Raw genomic sequence first — 22,820 nt, forward strand, 5'->3', positions numbered from 1 at the left:
TGCTCAAAAGTTTCTTCTGGAATAATCAATCATATTCCTATAAGCCTGTAAAGATATTTGATACAAAAATCTTTAAATTATGTTCACTGGAAGTAATTTTAGATTAAACCCAAAACTAACTTGGGGCCTTAAAAGTTCTGAAATTCGGTGAATATTATCAAGAAGCCATCTGAGAAGAATGTTTTGGAGAAAGGTTCGGAGAAATTCCAAAATCTGATCTCTGCACGATGTTTGCACGTTTTCAAAGAACTTGATTCAAAAGTTCGTCTTCAAATACTTCCCACTATCCTCCATACCATAACTGCTTTTAAAGCAATCTCTCTATTTTTGCGCCAGTTTTTTTGTACATCTTCAAAAATTTCTTAAAAGCGATCCCAATGGCATAATTTTTAAAATGTTTCAGGCAATTTCTAGCTCAATTCCAGGAGTGAATCAGTAAAATAGGTCTGTTAACGGCCCTTCTGAAATACTTTTTAATTATTTTTGTAGAAATGTCAGAAAAAACTTCACTTGTATTAGTCTATTGTTGAATGTACAAAGAAACTCTCAAAAATATCCAGGGTTTAAAAAATCTCAGATGAAATTCAAAGATGAGCTCGCGGTAAATTACTTGGAAGACGGTTTGTAGGAATTCCTGGATTTCTTCGTCAAAATACTGCACTTTTACAAAAATAATCTCTTGTAATTTAATCCTAGAGTTCCCTTTCAAATTGTACAAATAAATCCTTCATGAATTTTATAACCAGGGCCGTATTTACGAGGGGTCCAAGGGGGGCATGTCCCCCGGGCCCCTACATTTTAGGGGCCCCCTTAAAATACGACTAAATTGATCATTATTTATCATTCAAGAATCACTATAAAAGCGATGAATGGTGCTAACTTTTGAAATCACAACAAAAGATTTGAAAATTTAAGGATTCTGATTTTAAATTAGAGTGTAATGCTTTGGCTTGCAATCTAAATAATTTTTAGGCTTGTATGTAGTGTGCAGTATATTTGCCCTATGGTTTCAGATTTTTGCTTGTTTCTAAGACTATTGTCTGGAACTTTTTTATATAAATTTGAGAATTTATTTTGGAGATTTTGAAGAGGTTATTCTTTTTAAAAGTTGAAGCTATAATAACAAGGAATGTATTAGGAATAAAAACAAAATACAAGCACATGTATTTTGTAACAATTGTAATTTCAGTGCCATTTTTAACTTGTGTAGAAAATCAAGTCACGTTTAATGTCTTGTCTGGTTTTGAAATCAAATTCTTGTGCTAAAAACTGAACTAACATCAGGAAGCACAAATTTTGAGTATTATTGAGAGCTGTTTACTTTGAATAAACATTTTGATTTCTTTACAAATTAAATTTATATTAATTACATCAAATATGTGTGTTATGGAATGTTAAGATTGAGTTTCCAGTTGATTACTAATCATAAATATTTTGAGGTGGATTAATTAATTGAATCGAATTGGTCCCATTTGTCTCAAGAAGCGGGGTATCGGATCTTACATTATCGGATTTGAAAAATATTCGCATTTGGAAATAATTGAACAATTTGACTGAAATGCTATTTTCAGGTTCCATTTGCCCCGGGGTACATTACTGTTTTCAAGCTTTCCAACACTATTTTCAAGCGGTATTTCCATCCCAAAATATTTAAAAATTCGTAGAAGATTGGAAGATTAACTTGTTTTCCTTGGTCTCATGCAATTGGTACGAAGTGAAATATTGCTGAAAAACTTTAAAACTGAAAAACAAGTTTTTGTCACTTACACCCATTGATCCCAACTTGCGTTTCGGAGGGTTGTCAGCAGTCCAAAACCCAACTTAAATTAATTAAAATCTTATTCAGAACATTTAATATGAAAGCATTTAGTAAAATTATCAAAGATAACAAACTATACCATCAAATTTGTGTTCGGAGAAAAAGGCCCCTACAAAACTCTGGCCCCAGGGCCCCCGCAAATGTAAATCCGGCCCTGCTTATAGCAGTTAACTCTCCATAACTCGATATTGAAGGGACCATCAAGTTAGCGAGGTATTGAGTCATAGAACACAAAAGCAGTGCAAATGCGATCCAAGAAACCATCGAGGTAGCCATGAAAACCATTTTTTTCTATGGTTCTCTTACTCGATATCGAGTAAGGGAGAGTTGATTGTGTCTAATGGGGGTGACCCATTTCGCATAAAGACGTTTTGCATAAGGACGTTTCGCATACGGACGTTTGGCATAATGGACGTTTCGCATAAAGCTGTTTCATATAAAAACAGGTAGCATTTTAAAGAAGACATATAATTCTCTTTATGCCAAACGTCCATTATGCGAAACGTCCACCCATAAAATTATGCGAAATGTCATTATGCGAAACGTCTTTATGCGAATCGTCCCTCCCCCGTGTCTAATATCGTATAAAATTCAGCTGTACAAGTTTTTCGTATCACTTTCTTCATTTTTTTCACCAGTGGCATCGATTTGGCCAATAGATTTGACCATAAATTTTCCAAAGGATTCCCAGTTACAAGCAATCTGTTCCTTTATTTGATTATTTGAAAACTTTCGGAGGAAATCGTGTTTCAACTATTCTTCTCCTAAGTCTTCGAAAAAACATTCCTCTTGAAATGTCCGAAGGTATTTTTGAAACTACTAATTACTACAATAGATGTAGTATTTGGGATCATTTTTTGAGGAGAATACAAATTTCTACAAGAAAAGAGAAAAATTGCTGGTCTTTCATTTGCGTTTTTTGACAAAGATAATACATGAAAAAAAAAGAAAAAACTTGGTAATTTTGAGTTATTTCTCCCACCAATATCCCACCATGCATTAATAAAATGTTTGGAGAAAAGCATAATTCAACAAATCTTATCTAAAAGAAGGCAAAATAGGTCAAGTCGTTTTCCTCAAGATATTTCTGTTGATAATGTTTGGAGGTATTTTTAATTGAATCTCTTGGAACACTTCAAAACGACTTTCTGACGAAATTCCAAAGAAACCTTAGATTTCAATTTGAATTGCTTAAGAATCTTAAATTGAAGACATTTTCTAGGAATTCTAACTAAATTCAGGAGAATAATGTGCAGCAACTCTCACCTCACACAGTTTTGAATTTTTTTTTTCGAAATTAAAATGAAGAAGTTCTTAGAATTTCATCGGCAATATTTGAATGCTTTATATACCTTTGATGATAGACCAGAGTTATGTCATTTATTCTTCTAGAACTGTTTTACGAGCTTCACAATCAATTTCAAGTAGTTTTCCCATTGATCATCTTGGAGTGTTTCTTAGGTAAACTGATGGAACTTCTGAAAGAAATATTGAAATAACAGTGGAATGATTCTAAAATCTATAAGGCTTTCGGACTTTTCATTCAATCTATTGGAATGTCTAAGTAATTTTGACATTTCACCTCTTCAAATTACTTCATAGCTCAACAGCTGACTAGTGTAGGAATTTTCCGCTGTTTTATACGATCTTCAATGCTGCAAATTCGCTTTCAAATGGCACAGATTGATTGACGCAATTCGGAGAAAAATTATACACCCCTCATTGTAAATCACGATCGTATCAATAAATCCCATTCCAATTGAATTCCAAATGCCTCGCGTTTCGCTATTCCGATCACAGCAAGCTCTGATTCCGCTCCACCAGATAACGATGATAATTTTAGAAACTGCACTGAAAACCGAATCGTTCATAATGATCAAGTGCGCGTCGCCGCACCGCACACTACTAGCCTAATTAGCTCTCACTCGCGCGAAATCGAATCACTTTCTTCGCCGATTGTTTTTCGAACCCAATCCAAAAAGCGAAACCAGCCAGATAATAGCGATCATCATCATCATCTCCGCACAACAATAAGCAATTGATCATCCTCCGCGGCCGGCGGCGAATAGGAGAAATGCACGGAAAACCCGACCCCGCCGCCCCGCAATCAGCGTTGGCCATGATTTATCACTCAATTAGCGCCTCAACAACGAGCGACTGATCGTCTCGACGGACCGACCGATCGAGTAGAAGAAAGCCGATGGAAGGAAGAATTTCCGAAACGGGAGAAAGTTGTTTATCGCCTCGGTTGGGGCTCTCCTGCAGGGACAGGGAGGGGGTTATATAACGTTGTATAACTCGCGGGAAGAAAGTCGGTGGGAGGGAGAACAGGGAATGATGATTGTTGTGTAAGAGGAATATGAGAGAACTAGCCTCGGCCGAGCGAGAAGAAAGTAGAAAGCGAAGAATCGAGATGCGCGCAGGTAGCATTAGACGCAGGAACAGGTCAAAGCGAAGATCGGGAAGAAAGCAAGAATGGTACCAAAACAAAAAGCATCGTGCTTCCCCGAAACCGGAGCGATTTGGATGAATTCTCCGCCGCTTTCTTTTCGATTTTGTTTTCGCTTTCACCGAGTTTCAATCGGAGCGAGGTTTGTGTCTCACTCGCGGGAGAGAGAGATTGAGCGAGTGTGAATGACCGATCGTGTGTCGATGGGTTCTCCTCGATCGCAGTAAGCGACGTGGTTTTCACTTTCAGGATTAGCCTGCGGCGGATCTCGAATACGTTTAACAACCGCATCGCAGCGGGCGTTGCATCAGTGGTAATGACCGTTGATGGTAATAATCGTTCATCGTCATGGTGATCGTCCGATATGTGCAACCGCTTAGGGTGGTTGGGGCTTGCTTTGGTCGGGTTTTGAAAATCCTATGAAGCAATATATTAGCACTATATGTCCGTTTTAGGTCTACACTGAAACAAGTTCTGTTGGCAAAGCCTCAATACTTATGACGCGCATTCGATTCGCAATAAATTTCTGACCTTTCCCCTTCATCTCTATTTCCAGAATTCGACGGAACCACCGTACTGTGCCGTGTGTGCGGTGATAAAGCTTCCGGCTTCCACTACGGTGTGCACTCCTGCGAAGGCTGCAAGGTAAGTGAACCAACCAATAAATGGGGGGGAATTGATCGCAATTGAATTAAATGACCGACCCCTCGCCGGGTCACAGACATCGAGTCATGGCAGTTGACAAGGGGTTTTGACCCAGCGAGCAGCGGTTCGAACCGTTGTCCGTTCCGTTCTCCCTCGATGCGGTTGAAGGTTGCTGCGGAACGAGGAAGTGAAGCGAAACGGTGGGTAACAACGTGACGAGTGCATATCATCGTGCGGTGGAGACGGAAGAAGAATGGGCACATTGACCGAATGATGGCGTCTCGCTTGCTTGGATGGATGGATGACTTGCGATGCCCGAGCTTGAAAATGTGTCGATGATGACAGCAATGTGGAATAGGCTACGCGAGGGCAAAGAACGCTCTAACCGTCGCTCACTGCGTTGGTGCGTTTCGTCATCGCCGTAGCATGCTTCGCTCGATCGATACAGCAATGGGGACGAACGACCGGCGGCTTCTAGCTATGGGGTGAACGGATGGAAATACCCTTGAATGAATCACATCGGTTGACTGCTGGTGTGTTGTTGTTTTGAAACTGGCCTCAAAAGCGTTGTTTACTGTTAACAAAGTTCTGACGGCACTCGCGCCGTAGAATCGAAGGAAGCTATGCGTTGTTGAAGCGCAGCGCGCACGCCAGGCCGTAAACAAGCGATGATGGCTGAATGTGAATGCGCGAGTTAGTAGTTTCTCCTACTTTGTTTAATCACAGTTTATTGACTCTTGTTCGTAGGTTAGTGACCGACCAACCGCGCGCTCGTTAAGTGTCTAGCTGTAGAGCCATGGGCAGCCGATGAACTTGCCACTGCTGCAGCAGCAGCTAAAGCAGTCCGCGATGGAGGCTTTTCTATTTTTCATCGCGATGGCAGCTTAGCGGCCTTCTTGGATTGTGTTTTTTAGGTTATGCCGGATTAGCTCTTGGCGAACGAAGTAGGCAAAGGGAAAAGGTACGAAAGGTGGTTGACCGAAGAAAAGTGGGAAGGAAAGCGGTGAAGGGAAAACTTTGGTGGCCTACTGTGATGGGTTTTGAGACATGCGGGTGATGCAATCTTGGTGTTGTTTGCGTTTTTTTCTGTCAAAAATTGAGTAACCTCATGGTTCCCTGTTTGATAACATGCCTGGAAGATGACGCAACTCTAGTGATGAAACTTCTTTGTTACTATTCCAATTTTTGGATTGAATGAGTTTTTTATTTTTAACTTGAAATTTTGGAAGAGGGAAAAACCCCTTTGAGTGATTTCTTACCGAAATCTTTCTCAAAAAGGCACAAAACCTCTTCATCTTTTCCAAAAACATTATAAAATAAACAATCTTAACAATAAGAGGCTCAAACGGCATTGATCCATAGCAGAGCCAAATCCTTGAAGAAGTGAAAGGTCCTAGGAAAGGTCCATAATAGTTAAGGTACCACATATAGAAAACTGTTCTTCAAAGCTGAAAAGAAACATACGAAAAAAAAAAGACAAGTATCATACATAATAGGAGATTTCATTCAAAAACTGAAATAAAAGTTTCAATATTGGAAGGCACATATTTCCTAAAATATCTCTAACAGATATTGGAGTAGTATGATTTAAATTTTGAATTTGTTTTAAAAATTTATTCCTTGGTATAACGTATCTTGAACAATGGAAAATTATATGATCAATGTCTTCATAGAATGGTCCACAATCACATAAATTTGACTCTTTTATGTCAATGCGATATAAATGACTGTTACAATTATAATGATTTGAAATCAGTCTTGAAATGCTACAAATGAAATTTCGACTAACTGATGAATTTTTAAACCATGGATTTAGACAAACTTTTGGTTGAATAGAATGACACCAACGCCCTTTATCACTAGAGTCCCAAGACGTTTGCCAATCATTTAAGGAAGATTTCTTAAATTTTGTATGATATTCAGATGCAGAACTACTACGGTTATATGTAATACCACAACGAACACCCAATTTAGCTAAAGAATCAGCTTGTTCATTACCATAAATTTTTGAATGGGATGGAACCCATACAAATTTAACGATAAATCCTAGTAAATTTAGTTCAAATAATAATTGTTTTATCATTAGAATAAGATGATGAGTTTTAGCATGAAAATTTACGGATCTAATGGCTTTAAGACAACTGAAACTATCAGAACAAATAAAAAATATATTTGGTGAACGATTTTTTATCAAACTGCATGTAAAATATAATGCAGTTAATTCCGCAATAAAAATAGAACATGGAGATCGTAATTTAAAAAAATGTGCTGCAAAATGATTGTATACTCCGAACCCTGCAATGTCCTTCATTAAAGATCCACCTGAAAAATAAAATTGGTCAACGTTTACACCAATAAATTTACGATGAAAAAACAAACTACCAAACCGAGGATAGTCATTGTGTGACATTTGTTTCAATTCTTCATGTAAAGATAAATCGATTATAGGTTGGAACGAGTGGATTTGAATTTTATATTTATAAAAAAAGCTTGACGAATCAGCTATAATATTTTGATTTATACAATGATTGAAGGAGTCTAAAATTTTACTTGTTGGATAAATTTCAGCTAATGATTTTAAAATTGTAGTTATCGGATGATTATTCGAAATACATTGTGTAATATATTTGCAATTTAATTCATGAAAACGAATTTTCAATGGAACAATTCCTGCTAAAACTTCCACAGATTTTGTATGAGTGGAATTCATTAATTTTGAACAAATTCTCAATTGTACAAGAAAGGGCTCAAACAAGATCCTTGAGGTAGACCAAAATAGCTATAACGAACCATTTTAGAAGATTCATTGTGAAAAAAATTCATAACTTTGAGAGAAAATAAATTACATATGAAATTTGATAAAACGATAGGAATTTTGAAATTTAACATTTTTTCATATAATAAATCAATGAGAACAGAATCATATGCTCCAGAAACATCAAGAAAAGTGGAAACCATGTTTTGCTTTCCATTGAATGAAAGATGAATTTGAGATGCTAAAAGAGCAGTACAATCACGAGTACCACAACCTTTCCTGAAACCATATTGTGATGAAGCAAAAATTTTATCCCTATCAGCCCATAATTCAAGGCGATTCAAAATCATTCGTTCCATAAGTTTACGTACACATGATAATAAACTAATAGGTCTTCTACTGTCAGCCAATGAAGGATTCTACCTGGTTTTAATAAACTAATAACTTTTACAAAACACCATTCTGGTGGGAATATATTTTGAAGAAGAAAAGAATTATATAATGATAGTAAATGCATTTTGCCTTCGAACGGTAAATTTTGTAGTACAATAAATTTTATTTTATCAATTCTTGGAGAAGTATTATGAGTAACAGATAGAGCTAAATTCATTTCTTCCAGAGAAAATAATGCACAAAGCTCAGGAAAATAGTTAAATGTTTGATGAGTTTTGAAATTTATATTTTGAAACACAAAATTAGGACAAATTTTTGATGCAAATTTTTCTATCCATTCTGAAGAATATTCCAAAATAGGTTGAGTTGAAAATTTGTAATTTCTTAAATTTCTTGCAACTTTCCATAAAGTGGATAATGAAGATTCCTTATCAAGATTTTGAACAAAATTTTTCCAATAATTTCTATTCTTAAATTTGGTTATCCTAGTAAATTGTGCTTCAGCTTTGCAATATGAAAAGTAATTATCCCTAGAACCAAACCTTCGAAATTTTTTAAATGCATCAGATTTATTTTTTAAAGCTAATGAACAATCATTATCCCACCAAAATGTCGGACGATTTTTAACAGGAGATTTAGAGACATGTTTTTTTGTTTGCGATTTTATTAAAGTTTCCATAATTTGGAGTAATCAAAATGTATTAAAGAAAAAGAAACTAGATCAGAAAATGTATTCCAGTCAACATTTTTACATAAATCTGGAGAATTTACTAAAGCATATTTTGAATTGCTTTTAGAACTATAAATTTGAATTAAAATTGGTAAATGATCACTACCGTTTGGATCATTAATTGCTTTCCAGGACGAAATAAATGATAAATAACTGGAACAAAATGATAAATCAATAACTGAATTATGAGCTGGAGGAACAGCAATTCTGGTAAATGATCCATCATTTAAAACATTTAAATTTAATTCGTCAATCAGGTCCATTATTAATGAACCTCTGCCATCAATTTTATCGCTTCCCCAGGCAAAATTATGTGCATTGAAATCCCCAAGAATATAAAAAGGAGAAGGTACATTATCTAAAATATTTTTAATTTCAGATAATGAAAAAGAAACATTTGGAGGAATGTACATACAAATAATTGAAAACTTAAAACCATCATAATTGACGGAAATAGCAATAAATTCAATATTAGTATTGAGAGATATATCCAAATATTTGAATTCAATATTATCGCGGATACCGATCAATACCCCTCCAAATGGTACATTTCTATCACAACGAACAATATGATATGATGGAATACAAAAAACTTTTTCCTTGGTGAGCCAAGTCGCATTCAAACAAAATATATCTAAATCATAATTTGTCAACAAGGCTTTAAGCCTATCAATTTTTGGGGAAATACTGTGCCAATTCCATTGCAAGATATTCAATCCTTTGAAATTGTCCGAAGCCATTAGGAAAATAATGAAGACAAAAAGGGTCCAAATGAGTTGAGTTTTTCAAAAAGATTCACAAAAAAGGGTAATATCATCTTTATTTATCTTCTAAAATGCTCAAAATGGAAAAATCATTTTTTTCACTGCCTGAAACATTGTTATCATCATTATTTTCTCCATTTTTATCATTAATTTTCTGAAATCCGGGAATATTTTTTGAAGTAGATGCAATATTAAGAGGAGGAAAATTTTGTTCCAACAATTTTGAAGAATGAGTATATGATTTAGGATCATTATAAACAGAGGAAACATTAGGACGTTTCCTTTTACTTGGAGGTTTGTAAATATATTTATCATTTTTATCAAATGTATTATCATTTTCAATATCTGATAAAGTTTCATATAGATTTGGTGAACTAAAATCAACAGAAGTTTTCAAATTCATTAAGTTTTTTTTTTGATTGGATATGTATACCGAACAATTATTAATTGAATTATGTTTTTGTTTGCAATAAATACAAATATCTGATTTTAATTTACATTCAGATGTAGAATGAAGATCTCCACATTTTGAGCATTTTTGTTTATTCGAGCAAAAATCAGATGTATGCCCAAATAGAAGACATCTATTACAATGCATGAGCTTTGGAAAATAAAGCCTCACGCGAAAAAAAACATTATCAATATTCAAAAAATCTGGCAATACAGATCCTGAAAAAGTAATTTTAATACAATTGGAATGAACATATTTGGAAATTCCATTTGCATCAAATGATAATTTCGACAAACGTTCGCAATCTAAGATTTTGACTGGTGAAATCGATTGATTTCTAAAAATGCCAGTGCCATGGGACCTAATAATGTCACAATCTAATGATTCATCGCAAATGACTCCGTTGATTTCACAAGAATCACACGGAGCATACACACGATAAGAATCATTAAATAATTTAGACTCTACAAGAGAATTGGCTTCATCTCTTGTTCCAAAAACAACTCTGAGTTTGTCTAAGGAAATTTTTTTAATTTCCTTCACTGATTTATACTTCTTGTATACTTTCGATGAGATCAACAAAACATTTATAGGTCGATCTTTCTTTCGGAAATAGACAGGAAATGGACCAGCAAAAGTTGAAGGATAAATTTTTATACGAAATGGTTTTGATGTTGAAGGTACTAAATCATTATTAGTATCTGAATTTTGCGCACCCCCGTCAATTTCCATAGTGGAAATTGAACGGGGATTCAACTAATAATAACAACAAACTAAACAAACAACAAAACAAGTAGGGTAATACTTAACAAACTCCAAAATGAATCCAGGAAACACCGGAATGACCAAATGGACCAAATGTTTTCACTTCTTCAATCACCGTCAAAAAATGTTTCAAAAATAACGCCAACCAGCTAATAGGGAAAGCTTAACGCAGGTTAACCAGATCTTACAGGACCCAATCAAGTAAATCGTCACAATTGGAAATTCTTGAAAAATCGTATCTGAAAAATGGAAAAAAAAATGACAAGCAGAAAAAAGACCATCCTAGCCGGTCAAGGTCTACTTACCTTTTTTGCTTTCAGTCGCATGTTAAGATGCATTTTTGTAGTCAAAAAGTATTTAGCTCTCCGATTTTCAGACGTTTCAGTTTTGCTACATTGGCTAATTTGATTAATTAGGCCAACATAGACTAGTACTACTAACTCTTTCGTATCCAGATTTTTGTAATGCAGATTGAAATGCAAATAGAATTCAAATACAACTTTAATATTTTCTCTGAAGATTAATGCATAGCGTACTGCAAAGCCAACTAAACAATACACCGTTTGCCAGGTTAAGTAATTTTAAATAAAAGAAAGTTCTTGTAGTCAAGTAATCCGTCGGCGAATCTGGAGATCCCGTTTTGTGCCACAGACTTAATTCTAGAATGGCGAATCTTGGAGCTGAGAGATCAGCAAATAAATTACCTGAGATCTCAGGAAATAAATGTCAAGTATAAGTAAATTACCGTTCGTTGCGCAGCATCCTAGCAATTTGCACAGCTGAGATCAGAGAAGATTACTTAATGTGTGCAAAACTCACATACATTGTACAGTAAATCCTCCATGAGTCGATATTCCATTACTTAATATCGAGCCCTTGTAGGCCTACTGGTGCCATGTTCTATGTAAACTTAATGGACCGCGGAAAAAAATTTGCTTAGAACGGCAGTATACACAAAAAAAAAAACATGGTTACTATGATGGCCCTTCCAAACATCTCTGCAAAGAATATCTGCTCCATGGCTCGTTAATTTCATAAGTCAGTTTCATTGGATCAAATTAAGGTTTATGTGATCATACTTCGACATTCAATTAATCAGACAACTGATTTACCAATATTTTTATGATTCTTGCGCAACCAATTTCCAAGTCACAGAATGCCTTGATCTAGTTAAAGATCACCTAACTCAGTTAGTTCAGCTGACCACTTCGGTTAACCTTCAGCTTCGGCTCGTTGCAGCCTTTCTAACTGCAAAGTACACCAAGACTTATTACCCAACATGCACAAACTTGTCTCGCACGTCCAACGGAGACACCAACCAATGTGCCGTGCCGCTCGCCGTTGGCCAATGTTCCATAAAGAACCTTATTCTATTGCGGTATGTTTTCCATAGCATAGTTCAATGCCTCATGGACCCATGGGTTATTCACTCGCGTCGTAGTAGTCGTGTTCAGCTCAAACTTGCTCGTATCCAGAGAGTGATACTATTGAAAGGGCCTAATTGCTAAGAACACCTGGCGTTATCGAGGATTCCCTAAAAAAAAAAAACAATCCAATTGATAATTGTTCTCAAATTCTGTTGATCGCCTTCCTTGCAAACCTTGCAAAGCCGTGGTCCTAAATATGGCCCCTCTGCGCAAACCAAACGACTTTGCAGCCCGAATCGAGCGAAGTACAAAGCCAAAAGTGGAGAAACTCCAAAGGGCGATAAACTTCATTGATCGGTCATTGACTGGGAGTCGTTCGTTGGTTCGTTCGTTCGTACGCCGACCCAGTCAAACGAGCTGAGCAGTTGGCAGTGGCGGCGCTGAAAAACAAGTTTCCATGGTGAATTCCCCGTCGCCTCACCGACCGTCTGCCTGCTCGCTCCCTAACCTAACCGAGGCAAGGTTTCTATTCCGAGGTATGTCGCTCCGCGCCGCATTGATGATGGTCGTTTTCTGCCGTTTTCAGTCGCTGCTGCTACATAACACCGTGACGTCCCGAGCAGCAGTGGAGACCGTAGTTGCGGTCGAATTTGGTCAGAAGTCGAGATCGACAACATGTTTAAAAATAGAAATTTAGGATTCGATTCCGATTGCTACTCCTATTTCTGTCCTCACCAGCAAAAAACGTCAAAACTCAGAGTTCTGCCATATCTTCTTCTGCTCGGGATGGTTTGGCACGCACTCGGTATGCTCAATTGAGACGATATTACAAATGCCTTCACGACGATTTTGAGAAAAACGAAATGAGAAATGCGCTCGCTTTTTATGCATTCACGGAGTTCATCCAAGCATTCGGTTTCTCCAAGAAACGGTTGCATGGCAACCGAGACGCAAGGCTTGCTTAAGACCCCTTGTCGCGTTCCTTTGCACTCAGAACGCACAAACGATGCACGTGTGCGTAATTTTTCATCGTTTCGTGCACCTAGTTTGCACAACGTAAGGTTCTAAAAAACGATCAACCACCGCGGAACCAGTTCTTGGTCATTAGATCAACCTCGATTCGATTCGAGCACGGTGCTCGAATAGCTAGAGAGGTTCTATGTCGTCAGGTTTCGCCGCCACCGACGACGACGATGGCATTGAATAGTACACTGACCTGGTCCGAGTTCCGAGCAAGAACGTTCATCGTCTTCTACGTTATAGGCGAGGTATAGAAGCAGAACGTGCCAGAAAAAAAAGTTATAGTCGTCGTCGGTATGTCGGTATGGTAGATGGAGTGCGAGTTTCAAGCGGTTAGAACTGCTCGGAGGGTCTGTATGTCTGTCTGTGTGAGCGTTGTGTTGAAAAGTTTATTGACTGTGAATTGGGTACTCGAGTGTCCTTGAAAGCGCGTTCCCAATCGAAAGGTGTTTGGCTTTTTCGCAAGCAGCAATATTTTTTTCTATCTGAATCTATTCTGGTTCTATGATTGAAAGCTGTTTTTCATCGCAGCAACCCAGAAACTTCGTTCCTCCATCGCAGTAACCCAAAAAAAAATCAATGTTTTAATCGCTGAATGGGAGAAAAGACCATCATAGCAACCTATAGAAGGCTCCATCTGTTTTAATCATGAAAATTTTATTGCATTACTCAAATGAGAGCATGAGGAGTTTTCGAGAAACCGACAAAGTACAATGCCCTGTGCTGAAGCCCTTCTGACCGTGCCTTCTCCTTCATTCTCTTTCATATGCTTTGTTTTTGCGTTGGCTTATCATAGCACCGGCGTGCCCTCTCCGGTCGACAGGGATGCCAGATGTGAAGACGTGTCTTCAATTTGATTACATTTGACATGCAATGGGTGATATGAATAAAAAACTTTGAATTTTACTACATGTAGCATCTACTCGAAAACAAAATCCACAAAGTTTACTACACTTTTGGAATGAATAAAAAACTTTTCGAACATGTAGTACTTACTGCTTTCGAACATGAGCAGTGACTGAAGCTGCACGTTAAGAAATTTCCATTCAGAGTGCAGAGTGATTCTGCACGTAAAGAATAATCTATTCAGAGTGACGCTTAAAATTAATACAAACATGCATATGAAGAAAATGCATGGAATCTAATCGATTACGCGACAATTTGCACAAATCATGAAGGTGCTGTTATTTGACAAGATTTGTAGTGTAATTTTGCGATTAGTCTGGTATTCTCTCTATGTCTATGATTTTATGATGATGGTACATCAAAGAATTTTCTGGGTGGTTTTCGGCCTTCGCCAACGCCGATGATTTTTTAAATACTAGCTTAACATTTATGATGAGATCTTGAGATTACAGCTATCAAATTAGGAACCACATATTTTCTAGCACCAGTACTGAGATTCTGGTGAAATTGCGGTAGAATTTTGATGCTCCCCGTGTGTTTTCTTAACAGCATGTTGAATTCCGATGTTCTAAGTGTTTCTGTGATATTCTCGTTATTTTGGTGGGGTTTCTGATAGTATCCTTGGAATGTCTAGAACTTATAATGTAGCGATTTTTATGAGAATTGTAGATTCCATTGGTAGTCGTTAGAATTCAATGAGGATCTCCCCTAAAACACCAGGGTTCCCTTTGAAATTATTAAAATTCTTAACGATTCCACAAAAAATCCCATTGAAATCTATAAAATATTTACCGACATTCAAAACGTTTATATTAAAGCTTTACTTTGAAATTCCAACGGAACTGGAGATCAACGGAATCTTAAAGGTTTTTACAATAATTACAAAGATTGATTTTCGGAATTACAAATATTCACACAATAATTCGCAGGAATCCCACCGCAATCTCATAGATTCTTACAAAAATACCGTCTCAAAGATACCCACAGAATTCCAAGAGATTAATATTCGGAATCCCATTCCCACCCCAATTCTAGAGTTTTTACCAGATTCCTAATATTTCCGCAATATTCCTAGAATGGTATTTAAATTTTCAGAATTATCATAAAAAATCCGACATCCCTATCGGAATCTCAAAGTTCCTACAGGAATTCCGGAATTCAAAAGGAAATCTGAGATGTCAGAATTTACACGTAAAATTCAGAATTACTTTATCAATATCTGAATTCCTACCGACATCCTAAAATTCCTAGAAAATAACATAATTATCGTAATGCCAGAATTCACACAGATATTACAAATTGCTACTGCCGGTAATCTTACCGGAATCTCAGAATTGGCAGAGCGAAAGTTTTCGTAACCTCAGAATTCCTTTGCAAAACTCAAAATACCTTCCGATATATCAAAACTCATATCGTTTTCCCATGATTTTTACTCAAAAGTAAATTATTCCATTCAATTCCGCAAACTCAAAGCATGTGTAGCAACCTCTGAAGCTAACTACCAGTAGCTTTGTAGTAAATGCTACCTTTATTCATAGCAATGCGTTGTTTGTAGTATGTTCGAAAGGTGTAGAAAGGAAAATGACACAAACATGTTCCACTCGTGTTCCACATATAGCGTTTACTACCGAGAATGTAGTAAACTCAACTTTACTACATTTTATTCATACGGCCCAATGACTACATTTAAAGAGTTTTCATAATAAGTAAAGCAATTTTTGAGAACTATTTGAATTTTTAAATCAATTGATCTTTGAAAATCTGGAAAAATTGTTTAATGTGCTCCTGATTCAATTCTTTTTCGTAAAAAATTATTCAAATAATATAAGCAGTAAGAAATTGTTGGAATATTTCTGTAACAATTCTTGTAAATATTCTAACAGAATCGTTAGAGATATGTAACACCAATACTGACCGATACGGCATTATACTAACCATTATGCCTACAGTCTAAGAGATCTCTGACGAAATTGCAGGAATCATTTTTGGTGAAATTTAAGCAAATTTCGGGTTTGGAGAAATGTAAACGAAATCTCTGGATTCACTTTGAAATTTTTTCTCATTAAGTTATGGAAGAAATATCTTTTTTTTAATAATTTGAGAAAGTTTTTCCCAGAAAATCTATGAGCCTAGTAGAAATGCGATTACAAATTAACTCTGAAAGTTCACGAAAATCTTCTTTTAAAAATTCTTAAGATGCCTATTATAAGATATCCTGAATTCATCTAGAAAATACAAATTCTACTGGATATTCTGAACTGCTTCAGCAAATAATTTTCCTTTTTTCAACCCCTTAGATTCCGCTTACTTTGATCGATATCAATACATGTGTATTCAATTTTAAATGACATACATACAGTTATTTCGATTGTTCTAGCAAATATCTCTTTTTTTCGCTTTCTTTACCATATAAAATTCGGTTTATGGTGAATATATGTGTAAGCGTTGATTTTTTATGAATACCTTGTATGAAGCACTATCAGAACTTTCAATTTTGCACATTTTTGCTGAAGGCACCAAAGAGCTATCTCGAATATTTTTCAAGTTATAGACAATTTTCGGTTAAAAACATATTATTTTCAAAGTTTTGTCAATCTTTTCAAACAAAAAACGTCCTCACAGTTTTTTTCACCATAAACAGAGAAAGAAATAATCTTTCTAATGCCGACAAAAGATTGAAAATTTGTTTGCGCCTTTCGGAGATATCGGCATTTGAAAACAACCATATTTTCGAAGAAAATTTCTGATAACTCTGTAACCATAAGAGATAGAACAGTAATTTCTTCGGCAAAAAGTTGCGCAATCAAAAGTTCTAAAAATGCTCTGAACAAAGTTTTTGCGGGAAATTATCGTATAGAAAATTATCAAGAAAAAACTGATTTTTCAGTACCACCCTAACTTTTTTGTTAAAAAAAAATCATAACTCGCGAACCATAAGAGATAGAAATTTGGGTTCTTCGGCGAAGTTGCTCCAAATCGGTTGTTCTAAAACAATGTAGAACATTGTGTAGTCCTAAATGCGTCAGCAAAAAAGTTTATGTGCTGATCTCGTAAACCATGTGGGCCACCCTAATTTCACATCTCTGAAAAAAATGTCTGAAAAATATGGAGAAACTTTGCCGAAGACACCATATATCTAAAATTGACGGTTTAGGCGCAATCATTTTTGTCTTCCTAGATATGGCTTTGGGACCAACGTGCAATGGCTTTTAGGTAGGCTGACCATAAGCCAACCAGATAAAAACGGGACAAATAAAAAACAAAAACGGGACAATTTTAAAAGACATAGATTATGCGATTGTGCTACTTTTCCCCGAATTCCAGTTCCCTGAAAGGCCCGTTTCTCCGAAGCCATTTCCCCGAATGACCCGTTCCCTTGTAAAGCAATGCAGCTCAAAAAAGTGCAATAATAGTCTTTAGCCGAGCAGGCGAAAAAGCTAAGTAATAGCAAATTTTGATATGGACATACAAAAGTGATATTGACTTAGAAGATACTTTATAAGAGATAAAAGATCCGAAAATAATATCTGGAAATTCTGGAATATCATTAGCATATCATATTTAGCTTTTATAAGATCTCATTAATATCAGCGAGCTATTCCTTAGATCTTGCAACATAATGTTAAGCTATGGCTCAGAAGTTCCAGGAATAAAAGTTTGATATTATCTTCAGATCTTTTATCTCTTATTTCAATCAAATCAATATCTCGATTTAATGGTCAGAACATTGCATCTGCTCGGGTAGTGAGATAGTGTTGAATTAGAAAGATCGATAAGCTACCAAAGAAGGAGATATTTGATCATTCTCGACTAAATACATATTGCCAAAAATACATATTGTTCACCACCTTGAAATGCAAAAGGTTATGACAATTATGAGTGTTAGAACTTTTCGGAGAACTGAGCTATTCGGGGAAACGGGGTTTTCGGGGAACTAGCGTTATGAGAACTGGCGTTGGGAGAACGGCATTCGGGAAACCGCCATTCGAGCGAAAGTAGCAGAACCAGATTATGCAATCCCAAGCTACATGTCTGTATGATTCAATAAAAATCATTTAAGAACCTTGAAGCTCATTCTATGATTTCCAAAAAGCAGCGTTTTTTAAGAATTTCCTAAAAAAATCGTTACATTTTTCATTTTTTCAAATTCAAACGTAATTTTTTCTAATATTTCATTACTTTATTGAAATATCCACTTTTAAACAGTTAATCCAATCAATTGCGTATCAGAAGTAAACTTTTTCATTTTAGTATCATATGAATATTGATCTTATGAAGATCCGTATTTTGGAAATCAACCAAGATTTGGCATAAATATGAGTAAAGATACGCAAAAAGTTAAGCAGAAGCATGTACAGATCAAGTTTAACTCTGTTTGAGAAACTAATTATTGCTTGTAAAATAGAAGAGTAAGACAATAAACTCTGAAATATTTCTAAAAACTGTATGTTATTTTTATTATTTTACTGGTGTTGAAAATTATGTGCCAATTCTCCTTTTCCTAAAATACGGGACAATTCGAGCATTTTCCATAAAACGACGGGACATTCCATCGAGGGGATAAAAACGGTACTGTCCCGTTAAATACGGTACGTATGGTCAGCCTACTTTTAGGGCGTTATCTCAGAGTATGCGAGAAATCTCTAATTTAATGCAATTTAACATTTCAAAATCATCCGAAAGGTTCAAAAAATCATCTGGCATCTCTGATGACATGCTCGAAATAGCAGCGCCATCTCTTGCTGCACGTTCTCACTCGGGCAGCGCCTGCTTGGTCGTGTGACGATCGCAAGTGTGTCGTCGCCGTTCGCCTCACGCACGCATAGCACCATATGTAGGAATCGAAACCATCAAATCGCGATGCATTTGAAAAAACGCGCGGTGGAGGTGGAGGAGGATCGCCGCGGCTTGTTGCAGCAATCAAGAACACGAGATACGAACGAGGCACACATTCACACAATTCTTGAACTTTGCGGTGCCTGAGCGAGACGGGTGCGCTTCGCAAGTATTGGTGCTCGCGCGCGGCAGCCGCCATTCACTTCGCGGACCCGAGGTTTACTTTTACAATCGCAGCTAGCCTTGTACGCGTTTCGATGGCTGTCGCGAAGGAGTGAGCGAGAAGGAGAAAACCTCGCGCTCTCGATCGCAGGAGGTCATATTTCAACATTTTGATGGATGTGGGCGAGGGTGGTGGAAAGCGCGGAGGGCGGAGGAGTTCAGTAGCAGCTGTGTGAATGTTCTACAATTCTGGTTTCCGAGTTACGGCCGGACAGGGGGAGAATGGGCGAAACAGAGAGAGGAAGCAGCACACAAAGCGGGCAGAACCAAATGAGCTATTTAGGTCATCAACCTTGCATATAGGTTACTGATGTGAATAAACTGAGTCGTTTGTAAGGCGATTCAAGTGCTAGTACTGCCATATTTGTATTTTTTTTTTGGAGAGGAAGCCCTGGAGATTCTTTGTTTGCTGTCAGCAGGAATTTGTAAGGAAGTTACGTATGTGTATTGGATTACAACTAATTCAGTTAGTGACAATAAAAGTCTCATAAACGACTTCTAGCGTCAATTTATTTCTGACCTGAAAACAATTCATTTACCTTTACCCTTCCATTGATTTGTATCAGAAGCTGAACAGAAAACCGAAACCCACGACCGCAGCGGTTAATCCAAAGGTCTTTGAGCTGTTAATGTGTCAATGCTACAGTTGTACACATAAACAGATATAAATACTTGGTCCAAAAACGCTCTTTTGTGCGTCATTGGCCGACGGACTGTAGGAGCAAGCGAGACCAGCATAGTTTCGACCGCCTCCAACACCACTGCAAGCGGATCCCCAATATCACCAACACCAACACCGATGGGGAGCACTAATGGGGGGCATTCTCCGTCTCATTCGCACCCGGGCACTCACACACTCTCACACTTGGCGCGTCCAACTAGTTCGAAGGTGCAATGAACCTTCAATGAGGTTTCGCAAGCAAAGCAAGCCATGGCTGAGTGGAACGCCGAGAAGTTGCTGCACTTTGTTTATGGGCGATGCGAAAGAGTCACGGCGGTGCAGCGGGGAAGGGCAGTTATACTAGGTTATAGTACAGATCTGTAGGGTGCAACGGGGCGAAGTAGAGCTTCATACTTTCGAAATGGTTTCTAATTGATTGAGTTGTTTACTAGAAGCTTCTGAACCGAAATGTTGTTCAAAAACTTCTTCATTCTACTACGCAAAATCCAACGTACCCCAACCTCTCCTACCGGATTTTTCTAGAACTGTTAGTTGTTGTCACTTTGGGGGTGACAACGCCAACGTTGGTGGGTGGATCGCTTTGAAACCGCTGTACTGTGGGTCACGTGGATAATGTTGTCAGCTGGTTGGGCCTGCAAAGGGCCACTAACCTCAGTGGGCCATGGAACGAGCGAGAAGTATGCACACATGGTAACGAACAAGAACCGATGCATGTGTGACAGAAAGAGAGAGGGACTTGCCCAGATCTGGCCAGACCAGAGCCACTCGGAGGCTATTGACTTGTAACTGTTACTCGGTTAGCAATGAATTCATATCAACGACACATAAATAAACCGAAATGGGTGAAACTGACACATAAAGCAAGCATAAGCGCACAGGGTTTCATAATGCCCGCCTCGGTGCAGTCGGGTATTAAAAATAGGCGACGTGACGCACACACATCGGTGGAATGTTGCTTTAGAACTTCATAATGGGGCCTTTGCCCTGAGCAACCGGGTTCAAGCAGATCTTTGCGGGTGATTTCGAAACGTTCGCCTAATGTGAGTTGTCGCCATTAGCGACGCGGAAAATGTGTCAACTTCTATCTCTTATGTCTCCCGCCTTGCGTGTCGATAGAACATGAAAAATGTGCGCAACTATTTTCGTGACTCATTCAGTAAGATTACCTAATTTTCCGTTTGAATGGTAACAATAACAAACGATAAAACGAATTAGCACCGATTCTCCAGAAAAAGGCTAATGAAAACAACCGCAGAAACCCCGAAATATAAACAAACAAAGCAAAGCGAAGAGCGTCGAGAAGCTACCAGCAGAGTTCAATCACCTTGTATCACACATTAGGCGCCGTGACTCACTTCCATACACGTATAGCAGCCTATCGTGAGCACAAAGAACATCGACATCCAAGTGTGCTGCGCGGAATTTCAACCGAACGTAAAGTTCAACAACCAGCCATCGCAGTAACCCACATTCGCCGTATTGGATGTTGTTGATGATATGACTCAATCGCTATCAAACGAGTCGTTTTCGAGCTGTAAATCCCCAATTTTCCATTTATCTCCCGCATCCATCCATCCATCATCTTCTCATCTGTAGAACAAAAGTGTGCTCTCCCGGTCCCGTGTGTCGAAATGTTTTGACCAAAAATAAACCACTCGAAAATAGGTGAACCGAGCAATTATAGGTTAAATCTCGTTCCCTTTCTCCATCCCTCCCCCCTTTGCGCTACACCGGATGACGGGACGGGATGCCCCAGAAGAAGGTAAACGAGATTCTCTTGCCTCTGTTTGCTACGCACATTCTTGCCCTCCTCTCATTGCTTCTGCTCCGCGGTTGCCCTGCTTTCGCCATGAAAGTCAAGAGAGAGCAATGACTTTTCCCGATTCTGGGCCCAGTTCTTCATTTTCGTAAACGTGCGCCTCGGATGAGGCGAGCGCTGCACGCTAAACTGGGCTGGTAAAAGAATTTTCGGAATTTTCGAAGTCAAGAATAAGTATTTTTGTGATATTTTGTTGGGCTCATCGACGGATTACGAAAACAAAGGTGTCAATTTGAATTTCAGCAAAAATGGCAGAATTTAGAATTTAAAAAAAATAATGGAAATTTGATTAACAACTAGTCAAAATTAAAATATTACACCAAGTTGTTGGTTGCGGAAAAATGTTTAAGGCCGCACGGGACGTCATCATAATCACCCTATCCATTTCAAGAAGCAAATCCTAAGAACCACTTCATATATCGATGCGAAAATGTATCACTATGATTCTATATATGTAATGCACGACCCGATAAATTTTCAGCTGCATCGGTTCACTAAAACTCGAAATTTGCTTCTACAAAGTTTTGATGATTATTGTTAGAGTGAGACGTAAGATAGGGAAAATAACACGGTCTCCCGTGTCCCCTTAACACTGGAATTAAAATGAAATCTACATGAAACTGAGAACCGTAATCCGGGGTAACACTAGTTTTTTTGATAATCATTGAAAGTTTCAATTGAAAATACAAATATTGCAAGCTTTATATTTTTAAAACTATTGGCACGCATCGCTCGTAACTGTATGTATTCTGAAAGTTTTAAGCACAACTCTTTTTTTTAGTTTATGTGAATTTTCAATGAACTGATATGGGGCAATATCTATCAACCATGTGAATAATGTTTGGTACTATTAAAAATCTCGTAACATACTAATATCATATCCTCTGAAGCTAAATATGAAGGCCAAATTTTTACAGCCCATTTACTTTTTGAGTAAAAAAAAAAGCCTAAAAGTATAACAAAATACGCCTTAAAGAAAACAAAATGCGTTCATGAATAAAAATAGCAATGTCTTCTTGTTTTGGGATACTCGAGGCTTGAAAATTTGTAAAAAATCGCAAAACTAGTGAATTGTAGTATTCAAATGCCAAAATAAACTTTAGTAATCTGTAAAATACGCCTAAGTGTAGACCATTTCCATTGAAATAAGCACATTTTATGTAAATGACCCTCAAATGACGGTTTATTTCTTATAAC

At 37.3% G+C, this 22,820-nt stretch overlaps 1 protein-coding gene across 3 annotated transcripts in view; it reads left to right on the plus strand.

Annotated features, from left to right (window-relative positions):
• Positions 1–22,820, plus strand: part of LOC5569135 (ecdysone-inducible protein E75) — a 240,102-nt gene that overhangs the window by 152,961 nt on the left and 64,321 nt on the right. For all 3 annotated transcript variants that reach the window (XM_021848454.1, XM_021848455.1, XM_001652693.3), the window contains one exon: positions 4,825–4,913. In XM_021848454.1, coding sequence (XP_021704146.1) covers positions 4,825–4,913 — 89 coding nt within the window. The remainder of the gene's footprint in view (positions 1–4,824; positions 4,914–22,820) is intronic.

This window comes from Aedes aegypti, chromosome 3 (assembly GCF_002204515.2).
Source record: "Aedes aegypti strain LVP_AGWG chromosome 3, AaegL5.0 Primary Assembly, whole genome shotgun sequence".
NCBI lineage: Eukaryota > Metazoa > Arthropoda > Insecta > Diptera > Culicidae > Aedes > Aedes aegypti.